The following is a 22,474-nucleotide window of genomic DNA, read 5'->3' as shown; positions in this document are numbered from 1 at the left end:
AGTGAACGCATCACACTGAAATCACAGCTCTGTGTTCTGCTTCACTTCATCATCCAGCAATCATCCAGTCTGTTTCACTGACAAACAGACAATACAGATAATTAATCAGAAGAATTATCTATAAAGGAATTAACCATTGCAAATGATTCAAACCAGCAGCAAAAACTCTCAAATCATTCGATTTAAATGTCACTTGGCTTCATTAGTCCGTTTTTATTTTACTGCAAAAAACAGAACAAACTGAACATAATGAAATATTATTGTGTCATTTTATAAAAACCTTTTAAATATTCCTGCTGTCTCTCTCTGAAAAACAGCGTATTTATTCTATTCACCAAAAGGCAAATGAAATGAATTCAGTACATTTTAGTTTTTAACGGAACACTTTTGGTTTGTTGTCGCTGGAAACTTCCAAATAAAATAAAAATGCTTTTATAAATGTATCATCTGAAATAATCATTAATGGTATTTAATGTTGAAGCTGTAGAGTTTTATCTTCATGTCTTTTCGCTGACGTTATGTTTTATATATATATATATATATATATATATATATATATATATATATATATATATATATATATATATATATATATATATATATATATATATATATATATATATATATATATATATATATATATATATATATATGTATGTATATAATATGTATATTTGTTATAATTTAATTAGAGCAGAACATCCCGCGGCGGCCCTCGGCTCCTCTCGGCTCCTGTCGGCTCCGTGTGCTCGTGTTGCCGTTTCGGGGATCATGTTGGCGGATAATTAGCGGATAATTACAGGATCATTAGAGACATTTCGCGGCTCTGCGGCCAAAATGTGTGAAAAAGCTTCAGATCAAAGTGAAATCTGTCGGGATGTGTTCAGGTTCACGGCGCGGCGGCGGAGGTTACAGCCCACAAAGAGACTCGAAATCCGGCGACAGCGGCGGCGCTTTGAGGCGCTTTGAGGCCGCAGGAGGTTCACCGTGTTCGGCTTGTTCACCAGCATGTCGGAGGAGGCAGAGCCGAGGCAGAGCCGAGGGCTGCCGGCCGAACCCGAGTCCGAGCTCCGAGGAGTCCGAGCTCCGAGGAGTCCGACTGATGCGGAAAGACACGGAGACGTTATTAATTATTACAGAAATCAGACAACAAAACCATCAGCTGATCGATATGGTTCACAACCGGAAGATCAAAGGAATAATTGGTGCGATGATTTAATAAGAAATAAGTCATAAATATCTGTTGGTGGAGACCTCGTATCTCCACTCTGCAGATTTCAGGTTCTGAGACAAAAACCGGCTACATTTATTCACATGATTCAGATATTTTTTCTGAACCAGGATCCATCAGACCCACATGACACCGAAGAAACCTCATAAAACCCGCACGGACCGACTGTCACCGAAACTGGAGATACGAGGTTTTCTACGCGCCGTTTCTTAAGAAATAAAATGACGTTTAGACTTCTGTCTGTCTGATGATTATTAAGTGAACAGCTGGACAATAAAGTCATGTATGATATTATTAATATTAATAATAATAATAATAATAATAATAATAAGGAAGCTGTAAAAGAAACACTTTGATGCTGTTTTATAAAACTCTGATCCCGGATCCGAGCTGGACCTCACAGGACCTGGACCTGAGCAGTTTTATACACTTACAGGCTTTTTAAATGCAAATGGCCTTATATTCATTATTATTATTAATTGTGTGGAATACAGATGTGAGACTCCAGATGATAATAAAGAAAAGGTTTAAGCAGAGATTAAATTATTAGATTTTCTAAAAGGTGACTTTCCTGAAGCTCAAACCTGAACTGAACTAATGAAACATGAACCGCACGTCACAAATGTTTCCTTGTTTTATTTGAAAATGACAGAATAAGTTAAGAACATGAAGAAGAACATGCAGCAGAGTCGAAAACTGACGAAACAAACACAACGAGGACGAGCGGGGGCTTTTTGTCTTTGTCCCTCCTTCCTCCCATCTTTCCTCCCTCCTCCCTTCCTTCCTTCCTTCCCTCCTCCCTTCCTCCTCCCTTCCTCCCTTCCTCCCTTCCTCCTCTCTTTCCTCCCTCCTCCTCCCTCCTCCCCTCCTCCTCCCTTCCTCCCATCTTTCCTCCTCCTTCCTTCCCTCCTCCTCCTTCCTTCCTTCCTTCCTTCCTCCCATTTTCCTCCCTCCTTCCTTCCCTCCTCCCTTCCTTCCTTCCTCCCTTCCTCCCTTCCTCCCATCTTTCCTCCCTCCTCCCTTCCTTCCTTCCTCCCTTCCTCCCTTCCTCCCATCTTTCCTTTCCTCCCTCCTTCCTTCCTTCCTTCCCTCCTTCCCTCCTTCCTCCTTCCTCCTTCCTCCCATCTTTCCTTTCCTCCCTCCTTCCTTCCTTCCTTCCCTCCTTCCCTCCTTCCTCCCATCTTTCCTCCCTCCTTCCTGCAGACCTGGTGGAGGATGATGAGGAGGAAGAGGAGCTCAGTGTTCAATAAAACAGAAGCTTTTTTCCAGAAAAGAGAAGAAGAAGACGACCTCCCGCTTCATTCATGCACATGGTAGTAATCAATAATCAATAGTCAGAGATGGACGCAGGAGTTTAAATACACAGAGTGGATTTTTATCATCAGACGCATCAACAGTCAGAGAACAGACAGGAAGTGTTTCCTCCTTTTACACACAGAGTGAGAGTCACCAAACAAAGATCCTGAAAAGATTCAGTTAACAATTTTCACAGTCGATTAATCATTTGTGCTATTTTTAAAACCTCCATCAGTTCTCTCGCGGGCCTTTAAGTCACCATGTTTATTTAAGTCACCATGTTTATTTAAGTCACCATGTTTATTTAAGTCACCATGTTTATTTAAGTCATCATGTGGTTAATACATTGTTATTTATTAACGCATTAATCCTGATATTCTCAGATCAATAAAGTTGTTTTTGTGTCTTTAAAAAGTTTCGAGCTTCAACGTTTTCTCTTCGCCTGACCTGAAGCTTTTCAGCCCTGAGTAGAGTCTGCAGGTAGCCAGGTGAAACCGTCACCTTGGACTCATGCTTCACAGTTTTCTGACTTTTTCTGACTAAAAGTAAAATTGACACATTAATTGATGAAACTTGTGTGTAAATGATTGATGAAATAAAACGATAAATGTCAGGAGTCAGTCAGAGTTGGAACGTAAACCAAGAAACCTGAACATCAGCACTTTCCAGGTAAACGTGTCTTCAAATTAAAATGATCGTAACAATATCACGTTTTGTGTGAACATCCGGTTTAAGATCCGACACGTGGAACCAGAACGGTGTAAACCGGTGAACCGGTTCCAGTTTATAGAAAAACAACACTGTTCTGTTTTTTCTTCGTTTCATTAACAATGAAGTTAAAATTAATCTTTATTATTATTTTGGAGGAACTTTGTGTTGTGGGACTGCTGTTACTAAATACTTTTTATTCAAAGTATTAATTTCCTTTCATACATGCGGACGTGATCAATATGTCTTCTCAAAGTGTTCCTGTTTTCTCACTTCATTTTATAATATATTATTTTAATTTATTATTTTTATTTAATTTATATTTATTATATATTATACCAAGTTTCTGTTGTGTCGAGGCCACGTCTCCTCATTTACCTGAATTACATTTAAACCATTAAATGTTCAGAAGAGCCACATGCAGGACTTGATTTATCAATACAGGATCATTGATCATCAATATTCTTTGCTGTTTTTCTTGATTCACCAAAATATTAAAAGAAAAATCACCTTAAAATATCATTAAAGGTTGGTTCTGTTTTTTTCATTATTTACAGCTGTTCATTTTTCTGGATTTCTGTTATATAATAATAATAATTATTTCTGTTATTATATAATTATTATTATTATATATTATTATTATTATTATTATTATTATATATATTTAAATCTCCACAGATTTAACAGAAACATTCCTGAGAATCAATAATCAGATCTGATCAGCAGGTGAACTTCAGCAGAGAAAAGAAGAAATCTGCCCGGAGACAGACGACAAACAGAGAAGCGGGAAACTCAGTGTTTGAGTCGTTTGTGTGAAGTGACCCTTTAAATAAAAAGCCTTTTGATCTGTGGGGGGTTTCTCACTCTGAGGGTCGCGACCCTTCAGGAGGTCAGCGGGGAGCCGCACGAGGTCGTGGGAGAAATAAACCCTCGTCATATTTCGGATCAAAATACAGGAATTATAATAATTAATCTGCCAGTGTCGCCATGACAACCACATCATCATCACCAGGTGACCTTTGACCTTGAACTCATCAGGAGACAAAAACTGAACCAATTAAATCCTGAAACAAACTGAACCTCAAACAGAAACTCCTGGAATATTAAATTCAGCCTCATTCAAACTTTAAGGCCTTGATTTCCTTTGGCCTGCAGGTCTGCGGCTCAGGACCGCCCTGCGAGGAGCCGCAGCTCCTGGAGTCACAAACCGGTTTCATGGAACATTTAGTCTGTTGAGTGACGTCCGTATAAGACGATGCCTCACGATTTGCATCTAGGTGTTTTTAACTTGAAGAGTTTTTAGAGGCCTGACGGACTAAAACGATCCCGGATCTCACAAACAAACAAACACTGGAAATAAACTCGATTTGTTAATAATCTCACGCTCCGCGACCGGTCGGGGGTTCTAACTCCGACTGCAGGTCTGGAACCACTGACATAAAGAAAACGCTAACTCCTACAGAGCCATCCTGGACTCTGGTCTGACTGATGATCCTGGTCTGATTTGAGGAGAATGTGTTGGAGGTTTTATGTAACGTTTGTTGGAAATCTTTGTGGATGTTTTTCTGAACCTTAAAAACATGAACTTTCGTTGTTTGTGACTCAGTGTGTAAAAGGAGAACACAGACCTGGGATCAGTTTGAACAGCTGAGTGTTAACGTGTCTCTTTGTGTCCTGGTTTGGTCACAGTGCAGGAGTTCAGTTCAGCTGCTGCAGAAACCAGCAGACCAGCAGCAGAGTTGATCCGGTTCAGTATCATCACAGTCAGACAGGAAGTCCAGGACAGCTGCATGCAGAGAGTTAGAGTCCAAACAGGAAGTGCAGCGGATACTACGAGGTGTTGAGGAGCGGTCTGGGGTACACCCCCTGGTAGTAGGAGGCCTCCAGGGGCTCCATGGTCCTCCCCCCGAGGCCAGACGCCCCTCCAGTACTGTAGGAGGAGTACTGCAGCGCCTCGTAAGCCTTCAGGTCCAGTTTGTGCTGCTGCTCTGAAGACGACATTAAATTATTGATGGAGAACGGGTGGTTGAAGGAGTAGTGGGGATCTCCTTTCAGGTGCAGCTGGGACTCATGCGCCATGGAGTGGGGGGGTAACGACAGGGAGGACAGGAGCTGGGAGCCGGACACCTTCAGGTCCGACGCCCCGCCGACGCCTCCCCGTAGGTCCAGACCGGGAGGCGAGGCTGCGTGGCTGGATGAGGGCAGGGAGGAGGAGTCGAGGAGTCCTGGAGGTTTGATGGGGTCCCCAGAAGGAGACACTCCTCCCCCTCCTCCCCCCTGCTCCTTCCTGCCATCAGATTTCGGCGACATCTTCTTCTCGCACTTGAACCTCTTCTGGCGCCGCAGGTAGCAGCCGTTCTCGAACATGTTCCCGGAGTCTGGGTGCAGGGTCCAGTACGAGCCCTTCCCTGGTTTGTCCGGCGAGCGCGACACCTTGACAAAGCAGTCGTTGAAGGACAACGAGTGCCGGATGGAGTTCTGCCAGCGCTGTTGGTTCTGCCGGTAGTACGGGAACAGGTCCATGATCCACTGGTAGATCTCGCTGAGCGTCAACATCTTGCTGGGCGCCTGCTGGATCGCCATGGTGATGAGCGAGATGTAGGAATAGGGGGGTTTGGCATGCGGGTAGCTCCGTCTGAACGCCTTGTTGTCGCGGCCGCGGTTCAGCCCGCCACCGCCATACGCCATGCCGGGGCTCATGGTGGGACTCATGCCCCCGTACGGGTTCAGACCCATTGAGGCCTGCTGGGCTGACACCGAGCTCATACTGGATGGGCTCAGAGCCCCGCCCATCGAGGCAACACCCCCGCCCAGACCTGACATAGCCGCTGGAGCCGAGCTGCCCATCCCCCCCACCGGGGCAGGGCTCAGACCGGTCCCGCTGTACGACATGTTGAAGGAGCCTGACGTGGTCCCGCTGCTGGACATATAGCCTGACATGGAGCCCATCCCAAGACCAGAACCCATCCCACCGCCTGCCATTGGAGAGTACATCTGCAGAGAGACCAGAAACTGTTAGACCAGTTAGACCAGAACAAGAACCAGTTACACCAGAACAAGTTAGATCAGAACGAGTTCGACCAAAACCAGAACCAGTTAGGCCAGAACCCATCACACTGCTCACCATTGGAGAGTATACCTGCAGAGAGACCAGAACCAGTTGAACAAATCAGATCAAAGCCAGTTAGATCAGACCAATAAGACCAGGCAGAACCAGTTTGACCCGATCACAGAACCAGTTAGAACCAGATCAGAGATATTAAGACTAGACCAGTTAGAGAAGATCAGAACCAATTAAAGTAGAACCAGATAGATCAAGTCTGGTCTGGTCTAATTGGTACTAAAACCAGTTGGACCAGACTTTAGACCAGACCAAAGACAGTTAGTTCAGATTAATAGCAGTTGGAGCAGACCCAGTTAGATCAAAACAAGGTCCAGTAAGACAAGATCAGAGACAGTTGGACCAAGTCCCTAAGAACAGAACCAGTTAGTGTACTACCAGTTAGACCAAATTTAGACCAGACCAAAGAAAGTCCAGATTAAAAACAGGACCAGGACCAGTAAGGCTGCATCAGAGACAGTTGGACCAGTACACGGTCTGCTTCACATCCCGGTGTTTGTGTATGAGGACATCACATAGATGAGAATAAAACCAGTTCCCTCAGGTCCCCTCAGACCAGTACACACACTGGTGTTTATTCTTGTTTTATTGTCCGAAATAATTTAGTTTTTAATCTCTGAAGCCTGAATGTTTTAAATGTTTTTAAATGTTTTAAATGTTTTTAAATGTTTTAAATGTTTTAAATGTTTTTAAATGTTTTAAATGTTTTTAAATGTTTTAAATGTTTTAAATGTTTTTAAATGTTTTTAAATGTTTTAAATGTTTTAAATGTTTTTAAATGTTTTAAATGTTTTTAAATGTTTTAAATGTTTTAAATGTTTTAAATGTTTTAAATGTTTAAAATGTTTTTAAATGTTTTAAATGTTTTAAATGTTTTAAATGTTTTTAATTTTGTCTTCCAGGTTTGTGTTTGACCTCTGACCTCTGAGCTGCTGTGATGACAGAAACAATCAAACTGGTTTCTGATCTGGTCCAGATTGATCCGGACTAACAGCACCAACACAGCCAACAGTGAGTTATCAAACTGATAAAATCACAGTTTATTTATTGATTTATTTGTGTTTATTGTGTCTGATTGATTGATCAGATCATTTTCTGATTTTCTGAAATTCGATATTTCCTTCATGATGATCAGTTTTCAGCCACAGGCTGAGGTGATGTTATTTTAATTTTCTAAGAGTTCAAACTGAGCAACGTGTTTACATTCAGCCTGTAAAAATGTCCCGTTTAACCTGTTTGTGTTCGATAGATTATTATCAAATGAAAATCCGGTTAATAAATCCTGAATTTACCCGGAAAGTAAACACTCCGGTCGTTTGAAAAGCCCTTCATTCACAAATGGAGTAGATTTTAAGGCGCACATGACATCAATTTAAGATGTTATTAAGGGATTACCTCCTTAATTAATATTTTATTAACCCCCCGAAAAACAAACCAACTTCACACGAAGATGATTTCAACATAAAAATTAATGTTTGATGGTTTTTATGCCGTTTGGTCGATTTTAGGAGTTTTTCACTGAGTTAAACTGAACCCGTTAAAAGGCCTTAATAAATTAAAGTCCATTAATTAATCCGTAAACGAGCCCCTTAAATTCCATTACTAACAACTTATTACATCATACAGAATAAAAAATACGACGTTCAGTTTCACAGAGAAATCACTAATACAGGTGAATCAATATAACATAAAACACATTTATAATTAATTAATTATCTCCTGCATCATCAATGACTTCATTACATCATAATTACTGATATTTGAAACCGTCAAAGTGTCACTTTAGTCACCAAACTGCAGCTGATCCGAGACCAGCGCTCACTCACACAACAACAACAACAACAACATATTTCATGTTGGATGCTGACCTCAGATCAGATGACACAGCGAGACAAAGACAGACAGGTGGACAGACAGGTGGACAGGTGGACAGACGGACAGACACACAGACAGACAGACAGACAGGTGGACAGGTGGAGAGACAGACAGACAGACAGACAGACAGACAGGTGGACAGGTGGACAGGTGGACAGACAGACAGACAGACAGGTGGACAGACAGACAGACAGGTGGACAGGTGGACAGACAGACAGACAGGTGGACACACAGACAGACAGGTGGACAGACAGACAGGTGGACAGACAGACAGACAGGTGGACAGGTGGACAGGTGGACAGACAGACAGACAGACAGGTGGACACACAGACAGACAGGTGGACAGACAGACAGGTGAAATCTAATTTGATCTTTGTGCTGAGCTAAAAGGCTAAAAGCTATTTTATATAATTATACAGTTCAAAGCATTTTAATATCTTCAATATTCAATCATATTTTGACAGTTTAATTAGACTAATTCAGCAACAGAACATTAAAACTATAAAATCAACATGGTCTGTAAAGTATTTCATGTCAGTACCAGACCAACAGAATAATATTTAATATATATTAATACACATGATTCTTTAATATCAGCAACCTGCGGATTCACGAGCTCATTTTACATCCAGTTTAATAGAAAATCTCTTAAATTCAGCCGAAGTTTTGCGTTTAACAGCTTCCGTTAAAGGCCTGTTTTCTTCTTTCTAATAATCACCCTCACGCGGACTTATTGATCTGGTGATGAACGTCATTATCAGGTCGAACCTCTCATTACTGTTATTATGAAACGGAAACACCTGATCAATAACTTCAGTGATGGGAAGAATCAGGTTTTTGGTTTCATAAAAGGATTCAGCCTTTCAAACAAAACTCCTTTCAAAAAACACTCAATTTAGAGAGAAACGAACAGAATCATAAAACAGCTTCCTCCAGTTTCTCTCCGCGACCTGCCGGATATTACTGATATTATTGATCTGCCGGATATTACTGATATTATTGATATTATTGATCTGCCGGATATTACTGATATTATTTATATTATTGATCTGCCGGATATTACTGATATTATTGATCTGCCGGATATTACTGATATTATTGATATTATTGATCTGCCGGATATTACTTATATTATTGATCTGCCGTATATTATTGATCTTATTGATATTACTGATATTATTGATATTATTGATCTGCCGGATATTACTGATATTATTGATATTATTGATCTGCCGGATATTACTGATATTATTGATATTATTGATCTGCCGGATTCATATTACTTATATTATTGATCTGCCGTATATTACTGATATTACTTATTATTGATATTACTGATATTATTGATATTATTGATCTGCCAAATATTACTGATATTACTGATATTATTCATATTATTGATGTTATTATTGTTACTAATATTACTGATGTTATTGATATTATTTTTGTTATTGATATGACTGATATTATTGATATTATTATTGATATGACTGATATGAGGTTGCTCTTCTTCCTCTTGGCTGTAAAAGAGTTCAACATCAGAATCAAACTCTGGGACTAGAACGCGTTTCAACATGAAACATCAGCTTCCAGAAGACTCCGGTCCCCTTCCCTCTGTTTCCTTCTGTTTCTCTCTGTTTCTCTCTGTTTCCTTCTGTTTCTCTCTGTTTCTCTCTGTTTCCTTCTGTTTCCTTCTGTTTCTCTCTGTTTCTCTCTGTTTCCTTCTGTTTCCTTCTGTTTCTCTCTGTTTCTCTCTGTTTCTCTCTGTTTCCTTCTGTTTCTCTCTGTTTCTCTCTGTTCTCTCTGTTTCTCTCTGTTTCTCTCTGTTTCCTCTGTTTCTCTCTGTTTCTCTCTGTTTCTTCTGTTTCCTTCTGTTTCTCTCTGTTTCTCTCTGTTTCTCTCTGTTTCCCTCTGTTTCCTTCTGTTTCTCTCTGTTTCTCTCTGTTTCCTTCTGTTTCTCTCTGTTTCTCTCTGTTTCCTTGTGTTTAGTCTCCGCTGTGAACTTTAATTTCATTTAAATTTCTCTTCGGAACTCGGAAACCTGATTTTAAACGCGCTCGGGCAGAAACCCGCGCCTGCACATTAATATCTGCATTAGAAGGAGAAACTCCTCTCGAGTTTAAATGTTTTTACTGGAAAACTTCCATGTAAATTTGGATTTATCAGGACCTGGTCCGGACCGGTCTGCCCGGGTCTTAGACCCTCGCGGTGAAGCGGGCTGAGTGTGACCGACCTCCTCGCTGTAGTATCCGCTCCAGTCCGGAGCCTCGTGCCCTTCCATCTTCACGGTGCCCAGCATGACGGGAGCCCGCAGGCGGAACACGGATCCTGCAGGTCCCGCTCCTGTTCGCCCGGTCCTGTCCCCGGTCTGCGTGTCTGTCTGAGTCCTGGTCCTGGTGAAAGCGTTCGGAGCCCAGTCGAGCCGAGCCGGGCCAGGACGAGCGAAGAGAGGCAGAGTGTTAGTGAGGAGGAGGAGGAGGAGGTGATGGTGACCTGCGGACTGATGTGATCCTCCTCCTCCTGCAGGTCCAACCCTCCAGGTCTCATCTCCTCCTCCTCCACACACACACACTATGCAACCAGTTTATTATGAACAGAAGCAGGACTTCGGAGTCCACGTCCCCCTTCTCCTCAGCATCTCCCTTTCTACCTGAAAACTGCACGAACCCGCATTATTTCTGATGTAATGTGATCATCAGCAGATAATGGAACAACAAAAACCTTAAATCCCTTTGATGGATCCAGACCGGCTACGCGTGATTTGCTGCGTTTTAAAAACCCTTGAAAACGTTTCTGCGGCTGCGTGAAGACTGAAATATTAAATTCACAAATTTCACAGCTTCGCTCAGATTTGGGACAAATGATTGGAAACGTTAAAGGACTGGAATATATTAATTAAGGGGTCACATCCTGTATTTACAATAACATCGCAGGTCAGTTGTTGCTTAATGGGACCTCAGTTTCTAAATGAAGGTGCAGGTTTGGAGTTAATGATCGATTAATAGGTAATAATATATCAAGTGGTTTTAATGGATTATCTGCAGGTTTAAGGGCTTTTTAAAAATCCTTAAAAGTGATCAGATGAAATATCTGAATTTCCACCTTAACTGAGGCCCTTTGAGGAATAAATCCTTCCTTAACTGGAGCTCATCTTTTCCAGCGCAGCAGACTGTGAGATGGAGTTTTTACAACCCATTACAATAGCTTAATATATAATATAAGAATTCTAATCCAGTTAATGTATCCACTAATTACCCCCTTCAAATCTCCCCATTAAAGCGCCTTAAAGGCAGAATTAACAACGGGTTCGTTGACGGGATCTGAAGGTAAAACACCCAGAGACTCGGTCTGATGAAGAACAAACAGGATTTTAGAAACGACTGAACTTTATTTATTTATTTAAATGAAAATGTGTTTTGCTGCAGCAGCACAGAGAACATCGCACACGTTCCAACATAGAAAAACAGGCTTTAATGAATTAAATATAAAGACAATAATAAAGACTCACAAAGCACATAGAGGTCAAACACCGTCAAACCAAAACTAGGAGCTAAAAGAGGCTGAAAAGCTTTTATCATCACACAGTCAGTTGATTCATTTTTTATATCAAAGTATTGATTAACGTAGCTTTAAGTGGGCAGATAGCAGGTGTATTATTTGTGTTAATATTAATTTTCTTCTTCTTCTTATTCCTTCCTGCACCTCGTTAATGATCAGACAGGCAGTGACCCTGGTGCTGATCACGGATCAGATTCTGTCTGTGCACTGGTTTTTATTCTGGTTGGCTGGTTCCAGTCTGGTGGTTCAAAGCTGTTAATGAGCAGGTAACAGAGCGGAACGACTGATCACTGCGCAGCATTATCACACTGGATTAACTGGATGATCCACTGGATTAAAGGACACTTACACCAAAATACTGAGAGGAGGAGGAGGAGGAGGAGGAGGAGCAGAGAGCAAGTAAAACAACGTTTTTTACACAGCTATATATTTATACAGAGATATAAATATAAATAAAACACACAGAGTCCAGTTTCTCATCAGTTCACCTCCTGAAATCAAGAGATCTTTAATAAGTCCTTCCCTCATGAAGCTTTATATTTAGCTGCTGGAGAAGTTAGATTTAATCTTTGTTGCCAACATTTCAGAGAGGAGATGAGTAACGAGCGTGAAACGGGACAGTCCACGCGACCTGCAGCTGAATCTGGATTCTCGCCGTCGTCACTCACTGATCTGCAGCCTTTAAATTAGCAAACAGCCCGACATTTCAACAGCACTGCGTCTTCATCAGAGGCAGCCTGGAACAGATGGATCAGGGGCCCCTCCCCGCATCCACGGCTATTCATTCTAGTACCTTAGTGGGGCCTCTTCACATTAGAGCCCTGCATACTCAGCCCCCTTCCCCCCAGTCCCCCTGCACTGGATACCTGGGTGAACAGGATTTTAAAGCTATTGGATGATGGATCCAAAGGTGGGAGGACACAGATAGACTGAATGTTAAAGGTACAAAAGTACGGCACCTGTCCGGTGTTTCGGGGCTTTATTCGGGCCAAAAGGCTCCACCGTGTGAAAATAGGAAAATACACTGCAGCCTTCAACGCGGAAATTAAAGAAACTCAACCATGACATTAAGAGGCTGATTAATTAGACAGAATTAGATTTAAATAGCTGTTTCGAATAAACTGGTAACTCCATGAACACAGACTAGAAAATATATAAATATTTTACTAAAAACGGAAGTTTGCTTTTGAAACGTTTGCACTCAGCCAACACGTTTTGGCTTCACTGAGATTTTAAGTTGTTATGAAACCAAAGAGCCACGACGGCAAATTAAACCTCTAGATTTTAGCCTTGACCCTCAAACAGCTGCAAGTCCTGCTGCAGAGTCCTGGACCAGTTAGATCTGGACTTAGAGCCTTACTGCTCAGCTTTGGACCAGTTAGACCTGGACTAAGACCTTTGCTGCAGAGTCTTTGACCTGTTGGACCCAGGGTGAGGGCCCTGGTATATATTTTTGGACCACTAACACCTGGGCTATGAGCATCAGTGCAGAGTTCTGGACTTTGTGGACCAAGGACCGCCCTTGTACACAGTTCTAACCAGTTAGACCTGGATCCTCCACCTTTGTGGGCCCACTGTGACCGGTCTCTGGTGGAATAGGTCCAGTTTGACCAGTTTCTGGCCCGGAGGACTCACCTGTTTTCCCTTCATGCGAGCAGAAGGACACTCGCTGAACTGCGTTGCAGCCGTTCTGTGATTTATGTTCATGTTTGTGTGTTTCAGGTTAATGAGACTGAAAACACGGAGGTCCTTGAAATCCTTAAACTCGGTTTAAAAGCCTGGAATCATCACTGTGATGACATCGCTGTACACTGTGTAGGTTGAAGGTTCCTGCTTGTGATTCAGGACTCAGATCCTGATGAGGAGGAGGTTCAGAGTTTCTGTGTGACTCACCGGACTGTAAATCCTGCAGCCGTCACACTAAAAGCTCCTCAGTAATAATTATCCTGTTACTGTGGAGACTGACTCACCTGTCACCTGGCCATGACCTCCTCGCACAGACTGACAGACTCCAGCAGACAGGATGTGAGGTCATGAGGACCTGACACTGACAGGCAGGCAGAGACTGAACTGAACCTGGACCCGATGAACCTGGACCTGGACCTAATTCTGTGCCTGAACCTGGACTAAAACAAATATGCCCGACCTTCACTCGTCCAGTCCTTGAGTTTGCCAGCCCAGGTTGGGGAGGGCTGGCCTCTCCGAGACGATGCTGCAGGATCATCGGCACGGTGACGAGTCCACCCTGCGCAGCCTCACCAACATACTCAGGACGGTCCACCCCCCTGCACCGGTTCCTGCCTGCAGCCTCAACACCCTCTTACTCGCTTCAGTGCAGTGAATTCGTAGAGGCCACGTGTCGAACCGAAAGACACCGACCTTCCTTTATTCCTTGTGCTCCTAAATAGTTTTAGAAATGATCTGTTTGTTTTAGGGTTTATGATCTGAATTTCATGCTTTTGCTCATGATGTTGACACATTTCAGGATTCACTGTTTTTTATGCTGCTGTCAAACTTGAATAAATAAAACTTGAGACTTGGATCTGGACTTCAGTGCTCTCCTCAGGGTCCCCGGGAGGGAATTACATCTTTCTCTAAGGGCCCCGGAAGGAAGTATTCAGGGTACGATCGTCATGGATGGTCGTCTCTAGAACAAATGAAAAGGGGGGGAGGAGATTTTCATGTGGGGGCAGATATGTGATTATTTTACAAATAAAACCCACATTTTTCTCAGTTCACAGCAGCTACATTTAAAAAGTGTTTTGCGCACAGCTGATTCACACAGAGCAAACAGGACGTCACACAAACAACTTCCTGATATCTGCTGTGATTGACACGCCAACAAAAACAAGCCAGAAGACAGTAGAAGTTACCGCAGTAACAGCATGAACATCCTCACATCCAGTAACGTCTCACAACAGAAACAGACTTCTTTTATTCTGCCGCATTTTGGTCAGGTATTATCTTTATGTTGTGTTTTTTTCTAAAGCACTAGAACAATAACACTTCACTCAGAGAGAGTGTGTGTGTGTGTGTGTGTGTGTGTGTGTGTGTGTTACAGCCTGTTATTAAAGTCATGTTGACAGCTTTGTTTCCCCTGAACTCTTCAACTCTGTTTTATCAGTCCAACTATCGACACACACACACACATCGTCATGCTGCAGACGACAGGTGAGGGAGTTTACCTGAAGGTCAAATACTGTCAAAGTGTCTCAGCTGAACATCAAGGTCGGATCATGTGACCTATGACCTCACACTGACCTCTGACCCTCCAGTCTCACCTGAACTCACTCCACACACACAGCTGTGGACTACGATACCCACAAACCACCTGCATTTTGCCAGGTTCATAAGCAGAGGTGGAAACTAACTAAGTACATTTACTCCAGTTTTACTAATTCTGTCTTCTCCCCGGTCTGAAACCCAGGTGGCAGCACGAGTCTCTGGTCTGCTCACCACCGGAAGCTCAACCTCGACAAGACCGAGCTGCTCTGAGCGGCGTCTCCCACCCGCGTCCTCTCCATTACCACCGAGGACTCTGTGGTGTCCCCGGCTCGGGCTGCAAGGAACCTGGGTGCGACGCTGGACGACCAGCTGTCCTTGCCGATTGGCTGCCCCAATCCGATGCAAGTCACTGGTTCAGGCCCATCCTACATCCGGGACATGGTCTAACCAGCCCGCCCACTACGCTCTGCTACTGCCAATCAGCTTGCTACTCCCTCACTGAGAGGGGGGCCCAGCGACCGCTCAACAAAATCACCACTGCTTGCGGTCCTGGCTCCACAATAATAATAAAACAATATCTTTATTAATATAGCACTTATCAAAACAAAGTTACAAAGTGCTTCACATAGCAAGCAAAGAACACATGAAACATAACAGAGAAACACATAAAAACACAGCAATAAAAGAATTAAAGTACTAAACGAACCACATAAAAATATTTAAAATGGCAAAACTAGAATCAGATGAAATCAGGGAAGGCGGTGCGCTACAAGTTTTAAGCTTAGATTTAAAAGAAGCCACTGACTCAGCCTGACGTATGTCCTCGGGCAGGGAGATCCAGAGTCTCGGGGCTCTGCCCCCCTTAGTCTTCAGCCGAGAGTCTGGAACACATTAAGGCCTCTGCCAGAGGACCTCGAGGTGCGAGCAGGGTGGCACGGGGATAAAAGATCTGAGATATACGGAGTCAGACCATTTAGTGACTTGTAATTAAAAGAACTAAAACGTACCAGACGCCAGTGTAAAGAGGCTAAAACCGGGGCGATGTGTTCAAACCTGTTTACAGCTGAGTTCTGTACGGTCTGTAGCCGGTCTACGGTTTTTCTATTTAGGCACGTAAAAAGGCTGTTACAGTGATCCAGGCGCGATGAGATAAAAGCATTAAAATTGTTTCTGTGTCTTCAAACTTAACTCGAATTCTGGCAATGTTCCTCAGTTGATAAAAGCAAGTTTGTACAAGTTTTGTAACGTGCTGCTCAAAGCTTAAAGACGCCAAGATTCCTAGCTACAGGCTTTATGTACTCAGACAGGTACCCAGTAGGTGGCAGAATGTAAATGTTTGTGTTACTGGAGCCAATGACAGTAATTTCTGTTTTGGCTGAGTTCAATTGACATCCAGTTTCTTACATCTACCAGGGACTCCTGTAAAGAACTCAGCGTACGGAGATCAGTGGGCTTAACGGGGACGTACAGCTGTGTGTCGTCAGCATAACAGTGAAAGGAAATGTCTACGAACTATATTCCCTAGTGGGAGCATACTGTATAAAGAGAGAATCAAATTGGTCCCAAATTTGACACTTGAGGTACCCCGTACTTGTTAATGGACGCACAGATTTTCTGTCCGAACTGATCGATACGCCCATCCATTTCATCTGTCTAATAAAATACTATGATCGATCGTGTCAAAGCAGCACTCAAATCAAGCGGTACGAGAATGGAACTCACGGCAGCGTCATTAGTCATTAAAAGGACATTAGTGACTTTAAGAAGGGCAGTCTCTGTGGACGGAACGAGCTCCCCATCGACATCAGGTCAGCAAAACATCTACACACCTGAAAACTCACCTGTTCAGACTGAAAACTCACCTGTCTTATTGTTTCTAAATGCAGCACTTGAAGCAGTTCAGCATATGTGATGAAGTTGACCTCCATGATTCTCGCAGTTTTTGGGCTGTATCCACATGGTTGAAATGCACTTATTGTAAGCTGCTTTGGATGAAAGCAGATAAATAAATGTAAATTCTACTTAAGTACAAATTTGAGGTACTTTTACTTTACTTGAGTCACACCATTTAACCAGACTTCTTTAATTTCACCACATTGCAGTAGGAAATATTGTACTGAACCACCTTTCAATTCAGTTTCAGTTCACTTTGCGATGGGAACACAGGAGGTCTCAGGAAGTAGAGCAGGTCGTCCGCTAATCACAGGGTCGGGGGTTCGATCCCCTGCTGCTCCTGTCCACATGTCCGAGTCTCCTCGAGCAACACGCTGAACCCCAAACTGCTGGTGGTCGGACAGCAGCTCGCCGCCATCAGTGTGTGAATGAGAGACAAACTGAGACGCGCTTTGGATAAGAGTTATATGAATGCGGCCATTTACCACAAACATTATAGATTTCTTTGATCAGGTCAAAACAGAAAACAGGAGAATCTTCTGTCAGAATGGGCAGGTGAACTACCTGAAACCAGCCACAGACTAAGACACTACGTCTCGTAACAGCAGAGGGAGATCCACGATTCAGCAACCAGGACCTCAAACAGCAACAAGGTTCGCAGGCTGAGTTTGGCTGATCAGTCAAAGCAACTTTATCGCATTTACTCCCAAACATTAAAGCCGACCGTCAGACTAAAGCTGAGTTTTATTAAAACTCTCCAGAGTTTAAATGTTAAACTGCAGCCTGTTTCAGTGTTTCAGAGAAAACTGAGACTTTAATAAAACCATGATGCAGCTGCTCAGTGAGGCTCGACTCGGAGGAGAGCAAGAGAGATCTACCTGTGGACAGGTGTCTCTCCTGAAGCACATGGAGACTGCTGATATACGCATAGTCTGATTCAGACAGGAGTTCATCAGTCTTTTTGAGGTGTTTCAGAGTCTGTAATGAGACCTGAACCTGGTCTAACTCTGGTCTGCTTATTGCACCCAAGCTGCAGGTAAAGATCCAGCGTCACACCTCATTCAATTCAGTTTTATTTATATAGCGCCAATTCATAACAGAAGTTATCTCATTGCACCGAACTCTTTATAATATTATTTACATGGGGGGGGGCAGGTTTCTGCCAAGTAGGTTTATCAGGAATTTGCTTTGGCGATTTGGTGCATAACAGTCACGATAAACACTTTAAGAGTAAAGAAACTTTACTTTAAAGTCAAGAATCTGAAATAGAAAACAGAAGTACAGAAGAAGAGTAACAGACGGGATGTGAGGAAAACCTTCAAACCTCAAACAGCTGAAACAGTTTGTCGTCAGGTGGATGCTGCCACCTGCTGGATGGACGACGAACAACATCTACACTGAGTGATGATCAATTACAGACATCCAGAAGTGTTATTAGTCTGTCTTATCAGCCACAGGCCCCCGGGGGCCCCCGGCTGATTCAGGGGCCCGAACACTTTGATCCAGCTGCTGTGTGTCGTGGATGTTTGTGGTCGCAGTTAACTCGTTTTTCATCCTCACAGCCTGTAAAATGTAAAACATTGATGACTGGAGCATCAACAGGTGGACGTGACATCATCATACGGATATTTACAGGCTATTTTCCTGACTGCAGGTGGAGGGGAAACCCGTGACTTCCTGGTTTCAACAGAGGACTATATTACCCAGAATCCACCTGTGAGCTGAGCGCAGTCTGACTGCAGAGACAGTGAGGACTGTGTGAGTCCTCTGCTGCCACTAGATGGAGTCAGAACCAGCATGAGTCCTGAAGATCCTGTCAGTTCAGACCAGACCCCAGTTCAGACCAGATCCCAGTTCAGATCAGACCCCAGTTCAGACCAGATCCCAGTTCAGATCAGACCCCAGTTCAGACCAGATCCCAGTTCAGATCAGACCCCAGTACAGACCAGATGACTGTTTCTGTTGGAGCTGATGAGCTTTTAATGAAGTGAAGAAGAGTTTAAACCCTGAAAGAAATCAGCTGTTTATTAGAATGAGTCTGATCAATGAGTCTGATCAATGAGTCTGATCAATGAGTCTGATTGTCTTTCTTACAGGTATAAGGAGGTCGTGTACTGAGGTCACCTGCTGAAGAAGGCTGTGGGATGTGGTCGAAAGCTCCGGGAGCAGCGCGGTGAGCGGGGAGACGCTCTGATGGTAACATGTGACACAATTTATCAGCTCATTTATTTTAATCAAAGATTTTACAACTTTATTATCAAAGAACACCTGAACAGTGACGATAACTTTAAATAATAAAAGTTAGAAAAGTATTTAATGATCACAATAAAATGAGACACTGACAGATAATATTGATCACTGTAGCATTTACATCATTATCAGTGTGTGTGTGTGTGGTGTGTGTCAACATTTCCATGGTAACCAAATCTGCTGCAGCAGAAACTGTGTCTGTGTGTGTGTGTGTGTGCGTGTGTGTGTGTGTGTGTGTGTGTCTGTGTGTGTGTGTGTGTGTGTGTGTGTGTGTGTGTGTGTGTGTGTGTGTGTGTGTGTGTGTGTGTGTGTGTGTGTGTGTGTGTGTGTGTGTGTGTGTGTGTGTGTATGTGTGTGTGTGTGTGTGTGTGTGTGTGTGTGTGTGTGTGTGTGTGTGTGTGTGTGTGTGTCTGTGTGTGTGTGTGTGTGTGTGTGTGTGTGTGTGTGTGTGTGTGTGTGTGTGTGTGTGTGTGTGTGTGTGTGTGTGTGTGTGTGTGTGTGTGTGTGTGTCTGTGTGTGTGTGTGTCTCTGTGTGTGTGTGTGTGTGTGTGTGTGTGTGTGTGTGTGTGTGTGTCTGTGTGTGTGTGTGTGTGTGTGTGTGTGTGTGTGTGTGTGTGTGTGTGTGTGTGTCTCTGTGTGTGTGTGTGTGTGTGTGTCTCGTCCCCCAGCACTTTTATTCTGAAGGTCAAAGGTTCATATCAGCTGCTTTTATTTTGAAGGTCAGGCTGCAGCGGAAAACGCACATGTTGTGGTTTCAAACCTGTTTCATGAACTTCGTCTTCATTATTAAAATCATTCATCGACCGAAACAAGATAAAAACAATAACAATTTCAAAGTAAAAGCGCTTCCTGTGGAGCGACTGTTCAGTGGCGGGACAGAAGAGTCTGAGGACAAACTGGACTCTTGCATTACTGCTGGGATTTGGACTCGTCTCAGACTCAAGTGGCTTTGACTCCGTCTCCACGTTCTCAGATCTGAGTTCAGTGTTTTTATTACTGACGGAAACAATTCACAAAACTTTCAAAATAAGACCAGACGTTTCTCAGCTCTTCAGTTTGTTTTGAAGTCAAAGTCAAAGTGGACTCGACGTCTCTGGAAAAATTCAACATTTCAAAGCAACAAACTCGAATTTTAAAGAAGTGAAGCTGTTTCGTTCACCTGCAACTGAACTTGTTTTCACGTCGGTTTGAACCTTTAAAAACTAACTTTTAGTTTGAGGTTTGTTGTAAACAGTTAACTTCAGCCATCACCGTGTCTGCTGTCTCTGAGTCGTGTCTACGTTACGGCAGGAAGCCGCCATGTTGGATTACTGCAGAGTCATCCTTCAGTCTGTCACAGTAATCTGATTACACTGAAACAATGGCAGACTTCACGTAACTGATGATGATCAAAGGCATCATCTTCATCATCACCTGTGTCCTGCAGGAAACTCTCACCTCAGCTGTTTCTATGACGTCATCGGTGAGGTGACCTTCAAACAGCTGACGGGAGATCAGGTGGACTCGGTGATGAGATGGAACACAAATCCTCAGATTTGATCAGAGAAAAGCTTTTATCATCAACGTTATTGATCCAGCGGCTGATTCAGGTCATCAGATTACCACAGCCATCATCATCACCACCTTCATCCTCATCATCACTTTATCAGCTGCTCAGTAATGAAGGGAGGAGCTGACCAGACGTCCTGATGTTAGAAAACATCAAAACTACAAGAAGCCTGTGGACATAAAGACCAGTCAACTACGACTCCCAGGGTGCATTTCACTAAAAAACAGCCAATCACAGAGCTGCGTGCTCCGTCGTTTCTACGCAGCGTAAAATGCAGCTTCAGCTAGCCGTTTAATCAAACGTCAGTTCACTGTCTGATTCCAGATCAGTTTCCTGTCATGCTGTAAGAATCGCTCGGGGATCAATGAAGTATTTCTGATTCACGCTGGAATATTTCTTTATAACGTCATAAATAAATGCAGCGGGGTGCACGGTGGCAGAGCGGCTACAGCTCCTGCCTCCCAATAAGGAGATCGTGGGTTCGTGGGTTCGATTCCCGGACCGGACCAACATCACACAATCTCTCTGGGTGGAGTCTGCATGTCCTCCCCGTGTTACCGTGGGTTCTCTCCGGGTTCTCCGGCTTCCTCCCACCGTCCAAAGACATGCATGTGTAGGTTAATTGATAACTCTAAATTGCCCGTATTGAATGAATGTGTGAGTGAATGGTTGTCTGTCCTTGTCTGTGTCTGTGTTCGCCCTGCGACGAGTTGGCCACTGTCCAGGGTGTGCCCTGCCTAAGGCCCGAAGTCACTGGGATAGGCTCCAGTCACCCGCGACCCCCTAACGGGGACCAAGCGGTAGAAAATGGATGGATGGATAAATGCAGCAGACAGGAAGTATGTTTCTGAAGAAAAGTAGAATAATAATAAATAAATACATTCTGGAGGAGTCAGAGTTGCATTCTGGGAACAAACAGGTCAAACTTACTAACAGGAAAAAATAACAACTTTTGCAAAAATCTACTTTTTTATCAAATCTGAGATCATCACATATTTATTGTCAATACATTAATGAGCCTAAACAGCAACAAGTCATCAATAAACTGCATTTGATTGACAGCTCAGTGTCTGCAGGCAGCTTCACCACGTTCTGTTTCCTTTACTGTACATGACGCGAGGTCAAAGGTCAAAAATACCAAAACTAAGCAGCAGTCCATGTTGTTCCAGATCCACCTGTATGAGTCAGAGCAGGGGGCGGAGCTACAGCAGGGACACCTGGAGGAGAGCTCTATGCTGCAGTGGGACTGAAGTCTGCCAGGTGACGTGCTGGTGTGGTGCAGCTAACTGCATGGCTAACATGCTAACAGCAGTCCACAGACGGGTTCGACAGCGTTTTGTTCACTGCAGCCAATCAGCATCTTCTGTTATAAAACCAGAACATAAACAAACTGTATTTCCTGAATGAGAGGTCAGTCCCACCCCCTCTCTCTGATTGGCTGGTTTCATAAGTCAAAGTTCAGTCAGACTGAAGGAGGCGGGTCGCTTCACGACAGGAAGCGAATGAGTCTCGTCCCGTTTCCCTCACTTGCGTCTCAGTCCGTCCCACCTGAGATGTGAGCGGAGGAGGCGAGGACGAGACACGAGGAGAGGGGAGTCGAGGTAACAGGTATTTAACAAAATGAGACATCCTCGCTTTGGAGCCTCATTATAGCGTGTGGCACAGCGGCATCATCTGTCCACTGCCACGCCTCCTTTATACGTCACGGGTGCCGAAAAAAGACACCTGTGCGGATCCACCTCTGCGCCTCCTCGCTCCGGCTCCTCCG

General features: G+C 43.5%; 1 protein-coding gene across 1 annotated transcript; it reads right to left on the bottom strand.

Annotated features, from left to right (window-relative positions):
- Positions 1–2,813: 2,813 nt before the first annotated feature.
- On the bottom strand, positions 2,814–10,834 carry foxa1 (forkhead box A1). Its single transcript, XM_044167163.1, has 2 exons — positions 10,465–10,834; positions 2,814–6,229 (listed from the first exon to the last, which is right to left on the bottom strand). The coding sequence occupies exons 1-2, from the start codon at positions 10,528–10,530 to the stop codon at positions 5,066–5,068; spliced, it is 1,230 nt and encodes a 409-aa protein (XP_044023098.1). The 5' UTR covers positions 10,531–10,834; the 3' UTR covers positions 2,814–5,065.
- Positions 10,835–22,474: the final 11,640 nt, after the last annotated feature.

This window comes from Siniperca chuatsi, linkage group LG15 (assembly GCF_020085105.1).
Source record: "Siniperca chuatsi isolate FFG_IHB_CAS linkage group LG15, ASM2008510v1, whole genome shotgun sequence".
Taxonomy (NCBI): Eukaryota; Metazoa; Chordata; class Actinopteri; order Centrarchiformes; family Sinipercidae; genus Siniperca; species Siniperca chuatsi.
This window is presented reverse-complemented; position numbering and strand designations above follow the sequence as displayed.